Source organism: Prenolepis imparis, unplaced genomic scaffold (assembly GCF_030444845.1).
Source record: "Prenolepis imparis isolate NDT839.2.m4 unplaced genomic scaffold, iyPreImpa1.0 SCAF_11, whole genome shotgun sequence".
NCBI classification, from domain to species: domain Eukaryota; kingdom Metazoa; phylum Arthropoda; class Insecta; order Hymenoptera; family Formicidae; genus Prenolepis; species Prenolepis imparis.
This window is the reverse complement of record NW_028141169.1, coordinates 5,465,983-5,482,704: the sequence shown is the minus strand read 5'-3', so window position 1 is coordinate 5,482,704 and position 16,722 is coordinate 5,465,983. Positions and strand designations below refer to the sequence as shown.

The 16,722-nt window shown below is 35.9% G+C and overlaps 1 protein-coding gene and 1 long non-coding RNA gene across 12 annotated transcripts in view; one reads left to right on the top strand and one right to left on the bottom strand.

Moving 5' to 3' along the window:
- LOC145943039 (lachesin) overlaps positions 1–16,722 on the bottom strand; it is a 340,250-nt gene that overhangs the window by 65,980 nt on the left and 257,548 nt on the right. For 9 of the 11 annotated variants that reach the window (XR_014426461.1, XR_014426462.1, XR_014426464.1 and 6 more), the window contains 3 exons: positions 14,882–15,166; positions 14,357–14,419; positions 8,244–8,399 (listed from right to left, as the gene is read on the bottom strand). Coding sequence is in view for 8 of the 11 variants with exons in the window: in XM_083050246.1 (XP_082906372.1) it covers positions 8,244–8,399; positions 14,357–14,419; positions 14,882–15,166 (504 nt within the window). In the remaining 3 variants the exon portion in view is untranslated. Of the gene's footprint in view, positions 1–797; positions 1,131–8,243; positions 8,400–14,356; positions 14,420–14,881; positions 15,167–16,722 lie in introns of those variants that run through there. The other 2 variants (XM_083050252.1, XM_083050253.1) reach the window with 2 other exon arrangements.
- Positions 1–16,722, top strand: part of LOC145943042 (uncharacterized) — a 98,541-nt gene that overhangs the window by 54,920 nt on the left and 26,899 nt on the right. The gene's annotated exons all lie outside the window — the stretch shown is intronic.

Below are 16,722 nucleotides of genomic sequence, written 5' to 3'. Positions count from 1 at the left end.
GCGCAGCAGATTTTATAGGCCGCGTAAAAGTTCCATGATGGAAGGTTAAAAGCGCTGAACCTGTTTTTTTTTTTTTTTTTTTAGGCACGATCGAAGCGAATGACTTATGCATCTGCAATAGCGAAAGATGTAACGGCAAGGTATTTACGAAATCATACAATCCTTTTAGTTTTCCACGTAAAAATTCCCCCAAAATTATATAAACGCGCTTGCCTGTATTTTTGAATATATAGATAATTCTGTGTTAATTAAACAGTTGCATCGATGAAAACAATTTATACTCTGAGAAGTTACATGTCAGATTTACTTATGTGTGGCGCGAATCAAATAGAAATTATTATAACTTCCAATTTTTAAGTGCAATGTACACTTAAATATTTTCCTGCGCGTTATAGGGTGTTACTTTGCTGTTAAAAAAAGAACGTCTTCGATGCTTGATTTAATAGGCTTTAGGTTGACGTTAAGTCTCAACGATTAGCTACACGGAAGGGTGGAGTTTAGAAGCAAAGTTGAGTCCTTTGGGATAGCAAAGGATTTCGCAGGACTTTGGCCGTTTCACGGCTCTTGATCGAAGACTCTGTTTAAACTCTCAACTCTGCACCTTATGTTCTTACGATCAAGCGCGAGAACTCCAAGAAATGTTTACATAATCTTAACTCTAATACCGATCTCTTTGTGAGAGGGATTAATTATTATTTTCAGTTTTTGGAACAAAATACAAGTTGAATTAATAGAGCTAATATTTACCTTCAATATGTATTATTTTATACAATTGTTACGTAACGTTGTTATATATCTGTTCGTTAAATTGTGATATCTCTGCGCGCAGCAAAAAATAATCATAAGTAGATATATATACCATTGCAGAAGAATGCATAATTAATTCCATAGCAAAGAGAGCTGCGTAATGAAATGAATTATCATTGTATGATATAACGGCTTGATTAACACCGGGCGTTATTAAGTATCCTGTTGGCACACATTTGCAAAATGGTAATGACGACGCGTTACGGATAATTAAACCTCGCAAAAACACAGCTGCGAGATATTCCTCCTCCGTTCCTCGATTTTGCGCATTGAGTCAGGATATTGCGCCGCTTTAACCTAATGATCTTCTCTCTAGGAAGTCTCTAAAATTACACGAGCGATAAAGAAAATGGCAACCGAGATATTTGATGACGTAATAGTAACACACGAATTGTTACGATTGTGAAAAACGGTAGCAAAGCTGTTGTGGTTAATGCTTATTCGTACTGAGATATTATTTCAAATAAATTCTCCATTTTAATGAAAACAATTATAAACGTAATTGGAAATTTGAATTGTCAAAAGCTGTTTGGGATAATTAAAAGGCAACAATGAACAGCAGTGAATTCCGACACAATTTTCGATAACAGGAACTTGAAGTTCATCGAATGTTATTTGATGATCGGAGAACACTTTTAGAATAAATATATACATAAATGCGCGCTCTCGATCTCGTTTTAAAAGACTATCCGCGCGCAAACAGGAACGAGGGTATTCCGGAATTCCTCGGAATCGGGAGGGAAACAATGCGGGACTGCTATTAACGGCGTAAACTGCTCGTCAAACGGCATTATTGAGAGTACTACAGGCAGGAATTGGAATGAAACTGCATTTGCAAGGAACGCGGGAAAACATACTCTATGCATGCATTCGCAGCATCCTTAACGGCGGGCTGTTTCTAAATACAGAGGTACTAAAGTTACTGGATACAAAGCGCGCCCGTTACTACGTTAACTTTAAAGAACGTACAAGAAGTAATTAAATTCCACTTGCCCCTCTGAGCACAAGCACATCCTCATTGGTATGTAATTATAAGATGCATGTAGTAAGAAAAAAAAACGGACGAAAATTACGCGGACCAAAACGACGAACTTTGAAAAAATAATTTTATTTATCGTTTACACACAAATGTATAGTCGCGAAAAATGATATTTCTCGGGTCGTTTCTTCGCGCCTGCGAATAGTAGATACATATACCGATATCGACGACGTGCGCGCATGTTTTGTGAATCGTTTAAACAAATTTCATTTAAATGGAATGGTTTTATCGCAAATCGTCCACCTCTGGAAGCTTTTATTTTTTTCCTTTCGTTTTGTGCTTGCAATCTCTTGTTTTCGCGCAGCAAAACTCATGACCCGCGTTGAACGTTTAGTCCGAAATTTTATCCAACTAGACTCGACGTTGTTAAAATTTGCGTTCAATCTGTGCAGAAAGTTATTTAGAAGATTTCCCGCACGAAACGGCTTAATTAAAATCTTTCTTAAGGAAGTTTTGCGTGTACATCTCGAGACCCTGGATTAAAGCACTATCGATACCATATCGATCAATCCCCTTAGAAGTTTTGGTTAATGTAATAAAGAACCCGTGTGTAATATATTATTTTATTTTACTGATTGCGTGCCAAAGCAGTTTGTGATTAATTAGTCGAGCAAATCGAAATTTCTTGTTGCAGATAATATATTAATGACAAAATCTATCAAATCGTTGTTATAAAGAATTTTTTTCTTTCTTCTTTTTTAACTATATGATATAAAAATAATCAATATAATTTATAATAACTATAATTTCAGCATTTTTTCACAAGTCTTGTCAATTTAAAAATTTATACGTTCAGTATATACGTGACTGATTAATTCGAGAAATAGTATTTGTTTGAAATTATTTACTATAATTATATAACACAACTAATTCAGTTAATAAATGAAATTACTGAGAAGTAAATGTCATGAACCACACCCAGTTTGCAGTTGTAGAAAGTTCTTGGAACGCATTATCGTTTTAATAACACGTTTACAGCCTTTCATATCCAACACGTGTTGTTAACTTTCCTGAAATGCCAATGCTCTTAATTTAACTCTTGAATGCCTGTGCAATGGCTTTTACATTACTGAAAGTTACATTAGAACCGATTTGAAAAATGTTAAATATTATATTGAAATAGCATCATGTACGAAGGATGTAACATGCCTGCAGGAAAATTGCGGATAAAATTTACCGTGTACGCCAGCTACATCATAGAATTGGAATATAAAATTTTAGGAAGTTGTAACGCGAAAAATATTTCAAAATGGATCAAATTTATACTGATAATTTCCTCGATAGTCAGGTATATATTTGGGGAGCTCAAGTTTCGCTAATTTCCATATAGACTTGTTGCCAGCTGACGCACTCATGCGTATCTTTGTACGTCGGGGCGCGCTCAGCTAAAAGCACGACTACTGGCAGGTGGCTACGCCCGGTAGTATCTAGTACCTGAGGATAATGCGAGGGAGAGGCGTACTTAATATTAACAGGATGCTATGGAGGCCGCGCGTGTTGTTCCTACGTAATTTCCTCCTAAACGTACTAAGAGATGCCCATACATATTTCAGGGCAGCAGATACGAGAGCATGAATGCGTATCCTTGTGCGAGCGCGTTGTGTACAGGGTGTCCAAAATTCTCTATCGCACTTTCTTTGCCGACCCTCTTCTCCCAGAGAAGACTCTTTAACCGATATTCCTTAAAGTATACATGTTGCAACAATTCCCTTGCTTACAAACTTCTAGAGATCTAGAAAAAGCTTCTTTTCAAGCGCAATTTAAGAACGCAAATAAATAATATATTTTATATTTAATATCGAATAAAAATAATAAATTTAAATTTAAAGACTTAATTAAGTTGTGGTATTTTTGAAATTGAGATGCGGTGCGATTAAGTTTTCTTTAAAGAAATTTGAAATATACCTGCTGGTTAATCTAGCAATTCATGATTGAAATGAAATGCGAGAATTTTGGAACACTCTCTATATACGTGATGTCATGATATCGCTATTCGATGCCGATGTTTGCTAATCATTACGAACCGTCTGATACTGACATTTATTCAGGCCGGAATTAGCACTCTATACTCAATATCTCATGTATTTGCAAATTCAATTATTTCGTCTACGCGTCTTTGGCGATTGGCAACGCGTTCGCAATTAATTATCAGAATATATGAGCATATCGAATGAAAGATTATTTTGCAACTTAAAATTAGTTTAAACAAGACTCATTTTAAAAATATCTTGAAACTCGCGTTTCAATCATATTGATCATACAAATAATGCTGATGAAAAATTTGCAATTTTAAACAAAAATAAAAATAGAAGAGAATACATGCAATTTTTATATCAAACTCGGCGAGAAACAGTCTTAAAAAAAATAACCATCCGGATTACATTACTAATAAACAATCCGCAAGACGGATCTGCGGAAATCGGTCAGCGGAATAGGAATTTCTCCGCAGAAAATTCTCTGATATGGAATAATATTCCTCCCGTCGTGCCTTATGCCGCGACGAAGCCTGCCGCAGTTGCAGCTGCAACCGGTCGTAAGAAAGCTGGCGCACGTGTTGCGCGGCGCAGAGGCGTTTCTGGCGCGCGGACTTATTTCACTATTTTATTAGATTAAATATTCACGACGGTAGAGCGCGATGTAACAACAGAGAAAAGCCGTAGAAAAACACAGTGAAATATGGCACGGGTCTCCGCTGCGCGAGAGAGCGCCGCCGTGTTGGGAATAGAGGTCATTGCTGCATCTTTAATGCGTTGTACAAAAGCGGTGCATGAATAAATTGAACTTCGCCGCCTCGACATGCAACCACAGCAACGTGCCGCTTTTATTGTTCCATTTTTCCCTCCAATGCATCGCCCGTATCGACAATTCCCTCTATCAGTAAGGCATTTGTAAAATAAAGATTTTGATATACGCTTCCTTTTTCGCGAGCTATTTTCGTCCCTCTGCCTAGTATGTATATTTCGCGTTGATCCTTAGTGAAGTTGGACAATTCTATGATGCCTTCTACAATAATTTATAAGTATTCTCTTTTCATAATGGATGTCACATTGCTCTTGTCAAAATATTTGTAAAATGAGTATAAAAAAATTAATTTGCCATAACTGATGTAAAAATAAAATATATCTGAGGATCCATATTTCTCTATTGTAGTAAAATCGATTTTCGTGTTCTCATTTTCAATTCTTAATGTAAATGCGAATCGTCACATGCGATTATGTCTAATTTTTCTTTCAGTTTACTGTCTCAGATCGGAGTTTGTCCGCTTCGAAGTAAAGTTTATGTAGGCTTCATCCAGGACATGTTAGCCAATCACTCTAACATATCCGAGTGAACGCGCCTTGTGACTTCCGCGCGAGCTTTTTTATAAAATTGAATTGTGTTGTTCACATCTTTGCAATTTATATGTGATTTTTCCAATGCTTTTATATAAGAAATATAACATCATAATCGCGTAAATAAATAATTTTGCACATGAAACGTATGAAAAAGTAAAATTATTCCTTTCTCATACATTAAATTTAATAATTATTTTTTGTAAAATAAAATAAAGAAAAATATTTTTTTTAATTAAAAAAAATAATTTTAATAATGTCAATGATCTTATAAAATTATGACGTTTACGAGACTTTTGTGATTTAACGTTCTGCCTTGTCTTTGATGAAGTAATTTATTACATCGCTAACAGCCCTTAATGAATGAAAACAAATGGCAGACGCACATGCAATGCTTCATGGTTGACACGCATTTGCCGTGTAATAACACCCTAGAGATTTTGTTATGGATGGTGCACGCGTGGTCGTTTGTATTGCAATAACAAAGTAACAAATGTTACAATGAAAATTGACGTTCGTTACTTTGCTTAATATGTCTGCGCACGTGACGATACGCACTGTACTGTGAGTACTGTACTGCGTGAAGATCATTTTTTTCGCGTTCAAAATGGATCTGGTGCAATTTATTTGAAGACACAATTAATCTTATCGAATTTAACGCAAACAATTCGCCACGATATCGATTCTGTTCTGAAGCCTATTTATTTGACTCTGTTAAATTTTCACAAAATTTCCAATTTTCCAGAGAAGGGTTATAAAAAAATAGAAAGAATACAAGAAAAATCGTTTATATAAATATTCTGCATTTTCAAAGCTATTCGTAAAATCTGAATTGCAATAATTTTATCTAAACAAAGATTTAATATTTTCTTTTGAATTTTAATTGACCGTAGAAATAAAATAGCTCTAAATGAAAGAACAATTCAACGCGAGGAATAACATTAGTTAAATAAGCGATTTGTTAGTAAATATACCGTATTATTTATTGGCAGTTAGCGTAATCACAATGCCCTACATTTAGTTATTAAGGAGTAAACATCTTATTAGGGGTTCCGTCTTGGCATGCTACGTTTCCGGCCTGAATTTAATAGCAACGGAACGAAATGGCTTCTCAGGCCATTTCGCTAAAGCTCGTTATCTCGTTAACGATCGGAGCACCTATTCGTCTATTTCGAGCTTCGTCAAGGCAGGCACGACTGCCCCATCTCATCATGGCATCAAAGGAGGCATAACGATAAGAACGTGCTCGTTACACACAGAAAAAATTTTACAGTACAAATTACATGAAAAATACATCTTCTATTACATTTATAATAAAGCTAGAATATAACGACATTAAGATATTACTCTTTATTACTTAAAAAATTGTTAATTATACATTTGTTTTATTGTTTGTTAACGATTATGCACATTTTTTTGTGTATCAAAATATTTGAATAATTAGAATACTCTTTAGTAAAATATAATATTATGGAATAAAAATATCGTGATTTCTCTTACATGTTATATACTTCACGATTACAAAAATTATATTGTAATTTATACTATAATATTTATCTCCATGATATGTTTGCATTATAAAAAAGTTGGTGAAAAATAATAGATATCTCGAGTCTTAAAAAACAGACAATTCTTTTCATACCAAATCCGTATCAAATTGAATCTATAGTACGCAAGTTGTTATAAAAATAAAATTATTGTGATAATAAATTGATCATATATGTGCATATATATAAATATATTATTACATATATGAAAAATGTTGCAAATGTATATGAAATAAAAAAGAAGTCTATGCAACATACATATATGAGTATTTTGATAAAAATCTCTCGTATTTATATTTTTAATATTTGTTAACATTTTAGCATTTATGGCAAATATATTTTAAGATTACTATATTTCGCTGTTGCACATCCATAATTTTGTAAACCATTTTGTAAATATTAAAGTGTAAATGATATCTGTAGCTCAACAAATTTTAAAGATTATTTTATTATAGACAAATTTTTTGTGTAAAACTTCAAATTTAAATTTCAAAAATTTAAACTTAAATAAAAATTATCATTAAAATAACAACTCAAGAAAAACTTAAGAATACTAAAAATTGCAAAAATACATGCAAAATAATTAATGACAATCGTAATAAACATCTGTTTTAAAAAATACTTAAAAGTGATATAGATAATTGATATATTTTGTATATACTTTCATAAATTTGAAAGAATTGAAATCCGGATAATCAATAATTGAAGAAGGATGTTATTAATTATTTTTAGTGAGATTTCGTTCATAAATCTTTAGTATTTGTAAATTTTATATGAACTTTCTGCAATGTATATATCGCAATCTTATTTTCATCCTTGAAGCCTTAATTCTTTAAAATCTTTTTATATATTATTGTAAACTCTGTTAAAAATTTAAACTTTGAGAGAAAGAGAGGAGAGAGAGTGAATCCATTAATTTTGTTTCTTGAAATATTTTCCGATATATCTGGAACGCGTCCCATATATTTCCAGTGCCCGTAAAGTGTATAGTCAATACTGTCGGATAGAGATACATCTCTTTTTCAGTTCCATGAATATAGCGAACATGAGCATATGAAGTAACTGCATCTTAAAGAAAAGATATACATCTCCATCTTTCTAGAATTTTCTTCTTGGCTATACTTTTAAGGACACAGATACATTTCTCTGTCATAGTTACAATTTTTTTCTCGATCCTTTCACTCTTACAAGTTGTTAATATTACAATTACTCTCTCACGTTTATTCTCGATATTGATAAAATTTGTGCATTTCTATACAGATAGCTAATCTAGAGATACATAATACGAGATTTACGATTTTCGCGATTTTCGGCCTGTGTATACGGATGAATGGTGCAGAATAGAACGCATGATATCGCTCAAATCATATTTCAGAAACCGGGTTAGTGCCACGAAAGCAGGAATGGTCGAATAAAGCAAGGACGCGAATGAAAGGGGCGCTTGAAATGGCAGCCGCGAGATAATTAGAGAAAAAACGGGAAAGCAGGGAGGGCCTGGTGAGAGAATGCAAGCCTCACCTGTACTTTCGCCACCACGTAGCTTCTGCTCGGGCCTCTCAACCCTCTCCTCACTCGGTGGAGGTGGTCTCTCTGTCCTTTTCGGATAGTAGGGGTTGTACGAGGAGGGCCACACGGTGGTCGGCCTTTTTGCTGGCGGTGGCGTGCTCGGTCGTCCTGAAAATAGATTAGGACCTTTCTCATCTAACCCAGGCACTCTCCGTTTGCTTTCTTTCTTTTTTTTTTTTTTATACACCCGCCAATAATCCAGTGCAGCCTGTCTCCTCTCTCCCTCTCTCTTTCACTCTTTCTCTTTCTCTTTCTCCCGTGCTCTCGTTTCTGCATTTGATTTTATCGTATAATATTATGCGCGCTATTCTACACCATACAAGGCCGTAGCAGCAAAATTGCGGGTGATGATGAAAATTTAACCAACATTGCGGTAATATGCTGCAACTTGCAGCGCATGGTGATCGTAGGCGGGTCTTCAAATTTTATACCAGATTAAACGTATAGAGCTTCTTCTTTTGTATCAATTGATTTTATCTCCATTTATACTCCTTTTTATTCCTAATCATTATATCTCCAAAATATAGGTTTTTAATCGAACAATACAAATATAAAAAAAACCTTGAAAATAAATATGTGGATAAAATAAACTGAATTATTAATTTAATTTGATAATTATCTAATCGAGATCTTAATTTAAATTTGTTTTCTTTTTCTGACACAATTATAATAAGGTAAAAGAATAAAAAGGACTTCTTTTATATTTGTGATTCTCTCGTATTTTTTGTATATTTTTGCTACGTGATAATTGCGTTCCTAGTTGCTACGTCATTCGTAACAAACAAAGCAATTTATAATAGATAGAAAACATACGCGCGCGCGGGTATGTGGCGGGTGCAAGTTTGATGAATTCTCGAGCTTCTTTTTGAAAACGAGCCAAGTTCAACTTGTTGCGTTCGATGCCGACGGACGTTTTATTGAACAAAATGCCTCCTCGCGGCGGAAAAAAAAGAGGCCTGTGTAATCTTCTACAAAGCGTCTCCACACTTTGCGTTTTAACTGATTACCATTTAATATATAATTTTACTTGACCTAAACTTTTTATCTCTCTTCCCTCCCTCTCTTTCTTTCTCTTCTGATCTCTTTAAAAGAAATGTATATTTCTTTCAAAAAAATTAATCCTTTTCATTATCATTTAATGACTATAATAGTTATATCTTCAAATTTATTTATAATCATTTTTCAAGTGCTTTTGAAAAAAATTAATATTTTATTTATATTTCACATGGAATAAAATTCATTGTAATAACTGTAATTAAATTGGCAAATATAACATTTATATTTTCAAATCACATATTTAAATATTAAAATAGAAATTTATGTTTATTATAGGTATCATCAATAATTATGAAATGACTATTATGTTAGAAAGATAGACTGTCGTTATTGTGTATATATTTACTTTAATCTTACAATTACTCTCTCGACAACATAGTATTTAACAAACGCTTTAACAAACTTCTCATAGTGTGCATGCCACGACTAATCCGATTGTCAACAAAGATTATTCTTGACGCGCTCCCGCGCACTAGCGTCTTATCTTTATAAATATGAAAGCGCATCCCGGGAGAGTCGCATCCTTCGCCGGTGGTAGATTGAAACTTTACTTACACGATAATTCCGTACAGTGCGTATCAACCTAGGGTGTAATTCAGGTTGATATTCGCCACGGGGCTTGTATACTTCTACTGCGCAGAGACTCGTTACCGTGACTTGGTAGCAAGGTGGTTTGACGCTTATTTCGTTACCCATAATCGCGAAGATTATTCAAACTATCATCGTTCGTGGTCCCGCGCGTGTCGTTCGTCGATGTGGTCTCGAAAACTATATGTCGCGAAATAATTCGAAGTATATAAGTTATACCATAACTTTTCTCCACCACTTCACCAAAAAAAAAACACGCCGATTTTCGTTCTTCAAGTTTCTCATACATTGTTAATATTTTCAAGATTGAATTGATTTTTTACATATTTTCCGAAGAATACATAAGAGAGTAAATAAAAATTTTATTTTATAGCAATTTTTTTAAGAAGAAATAATAAATACATTTTTTGTATTTTTATTTTATACTTGTTCGAGATTGTGTTTTCTTTTTTACGAGACAAAACATTTCGAAGCGTATTTGAAAATTTAGGCATACTATACAATAGGCATCAATGGGTATACTAAGAGCGATTTAAACACTTATACAAACGTCCTTTAATTAATTCTCTCGAGTGAGTTTGCCTCTCTGCTTGAGTCACTTTCACTCGCAAATTTCTACATTCTATATCGACTCGACGGTCAGGTCGGCAATGCGACGTGCTCTATCTCTCTACCTTCTCTCCGATCGTTTTCTTTCCTCGTCGCACCCTACGGTCTTTCTAGTTTACAAACAAGCGACCCTTTAACTCGCCCAGGCTGCTAAGTTGACGCTAGAATGGGTACTAAAAAGTTTTCGAATAAAAGTTTAAATACGCCCCAGACAAACTTCGTTTTGCAGCTTCTCTCCGCGGCCTCCTAACAATATGGCAGCTTCCGGGTCACCTGCCTTTATGCCGCGAGAACATATAGACGTATCTTTATATATATATTACCGCGATGCTTACGAATAAATACACTTGTTAACGTTCCCTTTTCTGCCGCCAGGCAATCACAACGGCGCTCGTATTTCATTCGGCCTCGCCTCCTTTTGTTGCCCTTTACCGAGGTGTGCGCCGGAGCTTGTTTAGGAAGTTTCCAAATAACTCGTTGAAAATTTAAGAGTCTCGCGGCACCTTTTCCAAAGTGCCACGGCGGACGGCAAGAAGAATTTGTTTCGGGAAGACGAAGAGAGAAAAGGCGAACACAGAGAGAAAGAAAAACAGAGAAGACGAGCGAAGAAGACAGGAAAACAAATTCGCGAACGCAGTTGAGAGAAGTAAAATGGCGAGATGAAATTATTAATAGTTATAATCCTTTGAAGTCCTTTAAAGTCTTGCACTTTACTAGACGCGTTTGGGGCAAAAAAGAAAAAAAAAAAAAAAAAAAAACCAGTAATATTATTCACTTTGAAATATTTGTAATGAAATAACGTGGAGTTTCTCAATTAAAATTTTGCATGCTCGTTCGAGAGAGAACATGATTTATTTAAATAAGCAAATTGATCCTGGTAATCGAATAAGTACTCTACAACTCTTTTTAATCGGCATAAAATGAAAGAGGAATTTAAATCTCTCAAATAATTTGAATCTTTTCAGCTAGATACTTAGAAATAATATACTGACAGTATACATATAAATAAATACCATTCAAATTTTTTATCTGAAGTTTGTGTATTCAGTAACTTGAAATGCAATTATTTTATTCTTTATTAGTATAAAATTTAATATAATTATTATGACACGCTTCATTAAATATAAAGTCGCATTTAAAATGGAGTATATAACTTATGCATTTGTCACATTTGTCCTTGAATCGTCGAATTGAGTGAGCGCTATTGAAAGATCTTTTTATATACAATGATATCATACCAGATATTAGACACCAGAATGCGCGATGTGGCGTATAGTCTAATGCCAGAAATAATTTTGGCCTCGTTATCGATTTTCAATTAATTATGCCCAAGAAAATCGATAACTATCTATTCGCAAAGCGATTAATATGTGTAGGAATTATTAAATTGCTCTCTCTCTCTCTTAAATTAAAGCCGATCATTTTTAATAAGATAAGATTTATTTAAGCGAACGATGAGATAATTTCGTATGATTTGACATTCAAACAAGGTTACTTTATTACGGTGCAAATGTATTATTATTAATTTATAATAAAGTCAAGGATAGTTCTGATACGAATAAAGAAAGGAATCTCTCTCTCTCTCTCTGTATCCTTTCTTAATTTATATCCCGGAAAAAGTCCAGATTACTAACATACGACACTACTCGGTATATCAATATAAATTAGATAATAAAATTGTATAAATAATATTTCTATTTATATATTAAAATATCGTAATATTTCATTTGTTTAATGTACATAGAGGAATATTTTGCATACGAATTTAAGAAGCTTGCATTTATTACAATGCCGCACAAAATTTGCAAATATTATTACATAATTTCTTGTGTGTTGTATATTATATTTCAAAGAGATAATATAATATACATACTAAAAATGTTATTATACACAAATATATTCGTTGTCAAAGATAAAAAATTCGTATCATGCATGAATGATTTTTTGATTTAGAAAAATGAAAGGGATTTTTACTGAGCGAACATAATAAATATCTTGCAGCATAGATTAAGATCATTATTCAAACATAATATTATACGTCGTATTTTGCCAAATAAATATAACAATGAATTATACATAAGTTACAAGCTTGCACAGGAGCAAGCTTCTGTCATGCAGACAACTCGTTGATTATTTAAATACTTTTACCGCGCTTCAACGTTTCTTTTATGTATAAAATTATATTTTTTTCGTTCAATGAAATATTCTCCCGAATTCTCTCGAATGACTTTTGATTTGTCGTCGCATGCAGCTTGCATTTAGAATCGCAGATCGTTCCGTAAATGGCGTAATCTTATCTAGGCAGATAAGACGAACGGCAGTCCCATTGGAAACTGCTAGTAGGCGCTTAATGTCGTGTTCGTGAGTTATTGCATACCTCGGCTAGGTCATTAATAACCCCGTAGTATTAAGATTGATTCGGAGACGCGCGTGCGAAAGGGAGAGAAATAGAGAGAGAGAGAGAGAGGGAGACGAACGCGACGTGTCCCTTGCCGATTTCGCCAAAGTTTCTCGCAATATTTAATCAGCAGTCGAGGCCATACATTACAGTGAAGACGCGCTGTCTCGTTTCGCTCGCTAAGTATATGCATCCGCGACAAGTCGTTAATACGGCTAAATTGCATTAGCCGGGAAAATGGATACGTCAGCTACCACGCACATAGAGAAAGAGAGAGAGAGAGACGTCTCTATCGAAAGAAAACGTTCCCGATTACCATTATTCGCACGTACGATTCGCGCGCATTTACTCCTCCCTTCCCGCTCATCCCTCGAAGATTTTCTCGAAGAAATCGTGCATCGGACTTACGCCTTCGACGCTCGTAAATCTCGGTTACGATCCTCCGGGCTTTTACGATCGTCGGGTCGCGGAGAAAATTCACCCCGTTGGCGACATCAATATCGAAGGAGCAACCGTTCGCTCGTTGCCGCTCGCGAAAACTCACGCGAGAATAACGATTATTCATTAGAACAGTCGGCTCTCCCCCCGGACGTTTCGGAATAACGATAATCCACGTAGCGGCCGGCAACGGAGCTGACTACGGTAAAATTGCGGAGCTTAATGGCGGTAGTACCGTCGTGGCCAAGCCTTGTATGGCGTTAATAATGCAGTATATTGAGATTGGTTTCGCGAGGTAGAGCGAGGAAGAGAGAGGAGATCGGAGAAGCACGGAGGCAGCAGAACCATAGGGACCTGACCTAGGCATCCGCCCAAGTTATTCGCCCTGCTTTAATAATACACCGATGCGCCAATGTGCGGACTCTGCGAGCCTAATGTAAGGACCAACTCCGGAAACATTGTACTTGACTCGGACGTGATGCGAGAGCAATTTGCCTCGAATAACATCCCTTATCTCGAAATCGTTCGATTGATATAGCAGTTCCTTATCGTCCCTATTCGTACTCGCTCAAGCTTTCAATATATATATGGCACAATGAACAATTATTTTATTTTAAAAGAATTAAAAAGTGCAATAAACGTTATAAAATTACCGTTCGTTGAATAGTGTGATATATATTTTAAGAAAATAACTCGTATATAGCCTTAACGCAGAGAGACCCTTCTTTCCATCCCGGTATTTATGTTAACATTATTTTTCTTCGAGTGAGAGAACCGCATTTGCGGCACTGTCTCTTAAGTCAAGATAGAGTACGCCGAAGGAGGCGAAAAAGTACTTAAAGATTCTACGATTTGAGTATAAAAATGTGGATGAGTTTGTGTGTCTCCGCGCGCGAACGACGATTGTTAAAAGAATATCAGCGATATCGATTTTCTCCGCAAGGTCGGAATACATATATTCAATAAAGGTTCTCACCTTCTTTGTTGGCGCTGCTCTTGATCTCCGTCGCCTTCGGTGCCACCGACGGTTTCGGGATAGCTGAAATAAAAATCATTCGTCTTTAATGACGTCGTATAACTTTTTAAATATCGGCCGATAAATTTGGCCTGCGAAAACTCTCCGCCTTATTCATATTTTAACTGGGGACGGTCATCTTATCTCTCGAAGCGGCGGGAATTACGGTAACGGCGAGATATAACGGAGAGATGGCGGACATTTCTTCGGCGATTTAACCGCGCCGATTTACTGCTAACACATCCAGTCGGCTTTAAATAAATCTTCGACTCGGGGCGAAATTAAACACAGGGCTCAAGTACTCGCGATTTATGGAAGACCGTTTCGCTTTTAAATTATTCGCACGCTATACATACAATATTCCATCAGTGAGCAAAATCGGAGCAAAAATACCACGCGATAGATGCGCAACGATAACAATCGGAGAGGGAAAAAAAATTGTTTGTCCGGACACGCAAACGAGTTAAAAAATGCATATCAGCTTACGGTATAATCTGATGGATCCCTCGGTCTCGCCCAGCGAGTTCTTGCTAATGCAGCGATAGCTACCGAAGTCATTCGCTGTCAGGTTTCTGATTGTGAGTCTCATGTGCGCTCGGTAGCTGTTCTCCATGCTATTCGTGGTGTATTTCTCATTGGAGAGAATCATCTCCTCTCCTAGAAACCAGTAGCTCATGGCACGGGGATAAGCTTCCGTGTGACAGTCGATCGTTACATTGGTGCCAGTTGGCGCACCTACCAGCTGATTCGGCACGAAGATCATTGGCATAACTGAAACACATTTTATAGAGATTTTTATTATTTTTAATACCATCTTTTATTTAACACCATTTATTATATATGTATAATATTTAATAATTCTGTTATATATATTTTGACAGAGAGTATATATCGTGCAATATTCCAATTTTCCATTTATATTCAAATATATTGAAACGTCAAAGTTTACTTTTGCAAAATATAAATTGCTATTTGTAGATGAAAAAATAAATTGTACGCCGGAAACACGTAGCTCTTTAACAAGACATACATATAGATCTTTCTGAAATATCTATGCGATATAAAAAGAATTTTTAGGAATTGCTCGCACAATAATACACGCGAAAAAATTTCGGCAGCTGGCATTCTGCTGCAATCTACGAAAGAGAGAAGGAATTGAACGGTCAGCTCATTACCCGCAATATATAGTCAGAAGACAATAAAATTAAAAACTACGTGCCCGGTAATATCAAGTTTTTCTCTCGTAATGCAGATACGGCGCGGATCAAGTTTGCGACGGGATGGCATTCCGCAAAATGTGCGCCGCGGTCGACGAAACGAGTTGGGAACAAAGTCTATTATGGTTACAAGTCTAACGCGCCGCGGCGTTAAGGTTCAGGCAATGAAGAGTTAAGGTCGCGCGAGAGACGCGTCCCGTCTTTTCGCTCCTCCGTTATTCCTCCTCCTCCGGAGCGGAGGCGGCCCCGCGCTATTCCGGCCGAACAATTTTCTAACTCGGCAACTAAACCAGAAACGACTGCTTCTTCTTCGTTTCGAATTAATCCGACGTCGGATGCACCGCTCGTGTAACATCGTGACGTTAGCGACGAGTGTGCGCTTTTAGTAACGGGTTAAATTAAAGTTGCAAACTCCGCCGGCGAGTTTGTATGATGCAATAAGAGAATAATAATGCGTTTGTATAGATGGGCAGCGATGTAAAACGACACCCGGGTACCGGAGAGCTCGTTATACTCTCTAACGAGGAGAATCATATGCTATACGTTCCGGACACGCCAATGATAGTGTGCGTTTTTTTTATTTGTTTAATTTTTTATTTTTTTTTATTTTTTTTACGTTTGCTTTCTCCCTTTGGTCAGCTGTGCGCGGCAATTTTTGCGGGGGAGAAAGAGAGAGAGCAAAATATTTTAATCACATAGACATAGCTGTACGATAAAAGGCTCAAAAAATCGACATACATTCAATATTAACAATATCCGATATACAAATAGATGAAAAAGTATTTTAATAAAATATATGAGGTTCTCGATTAAATTCCTAGTTTGCCATTCTGTGTCTGTGAGCAATGCAGAGAGAGAAAGAGAGAGAAATGTAACGCAGTTGAGTCTGAATTGCGGCAGATATAGACGTAATCGATGGTAGGAGAAATAGGGAGAAGTGTGCATTAATTAAAGTTAACGCTGGCAATTTGTGGATTTGTGGTAAGCCGGGATGCGCGCCACGGAGCACGTTGATATACAAGCATGGTCAGGTGATCATGACTTTACAAATTTGTATCGTTCATCGTGCATGCTCGTCGTTCCGACAGATACTTTATCCTATTATCGATT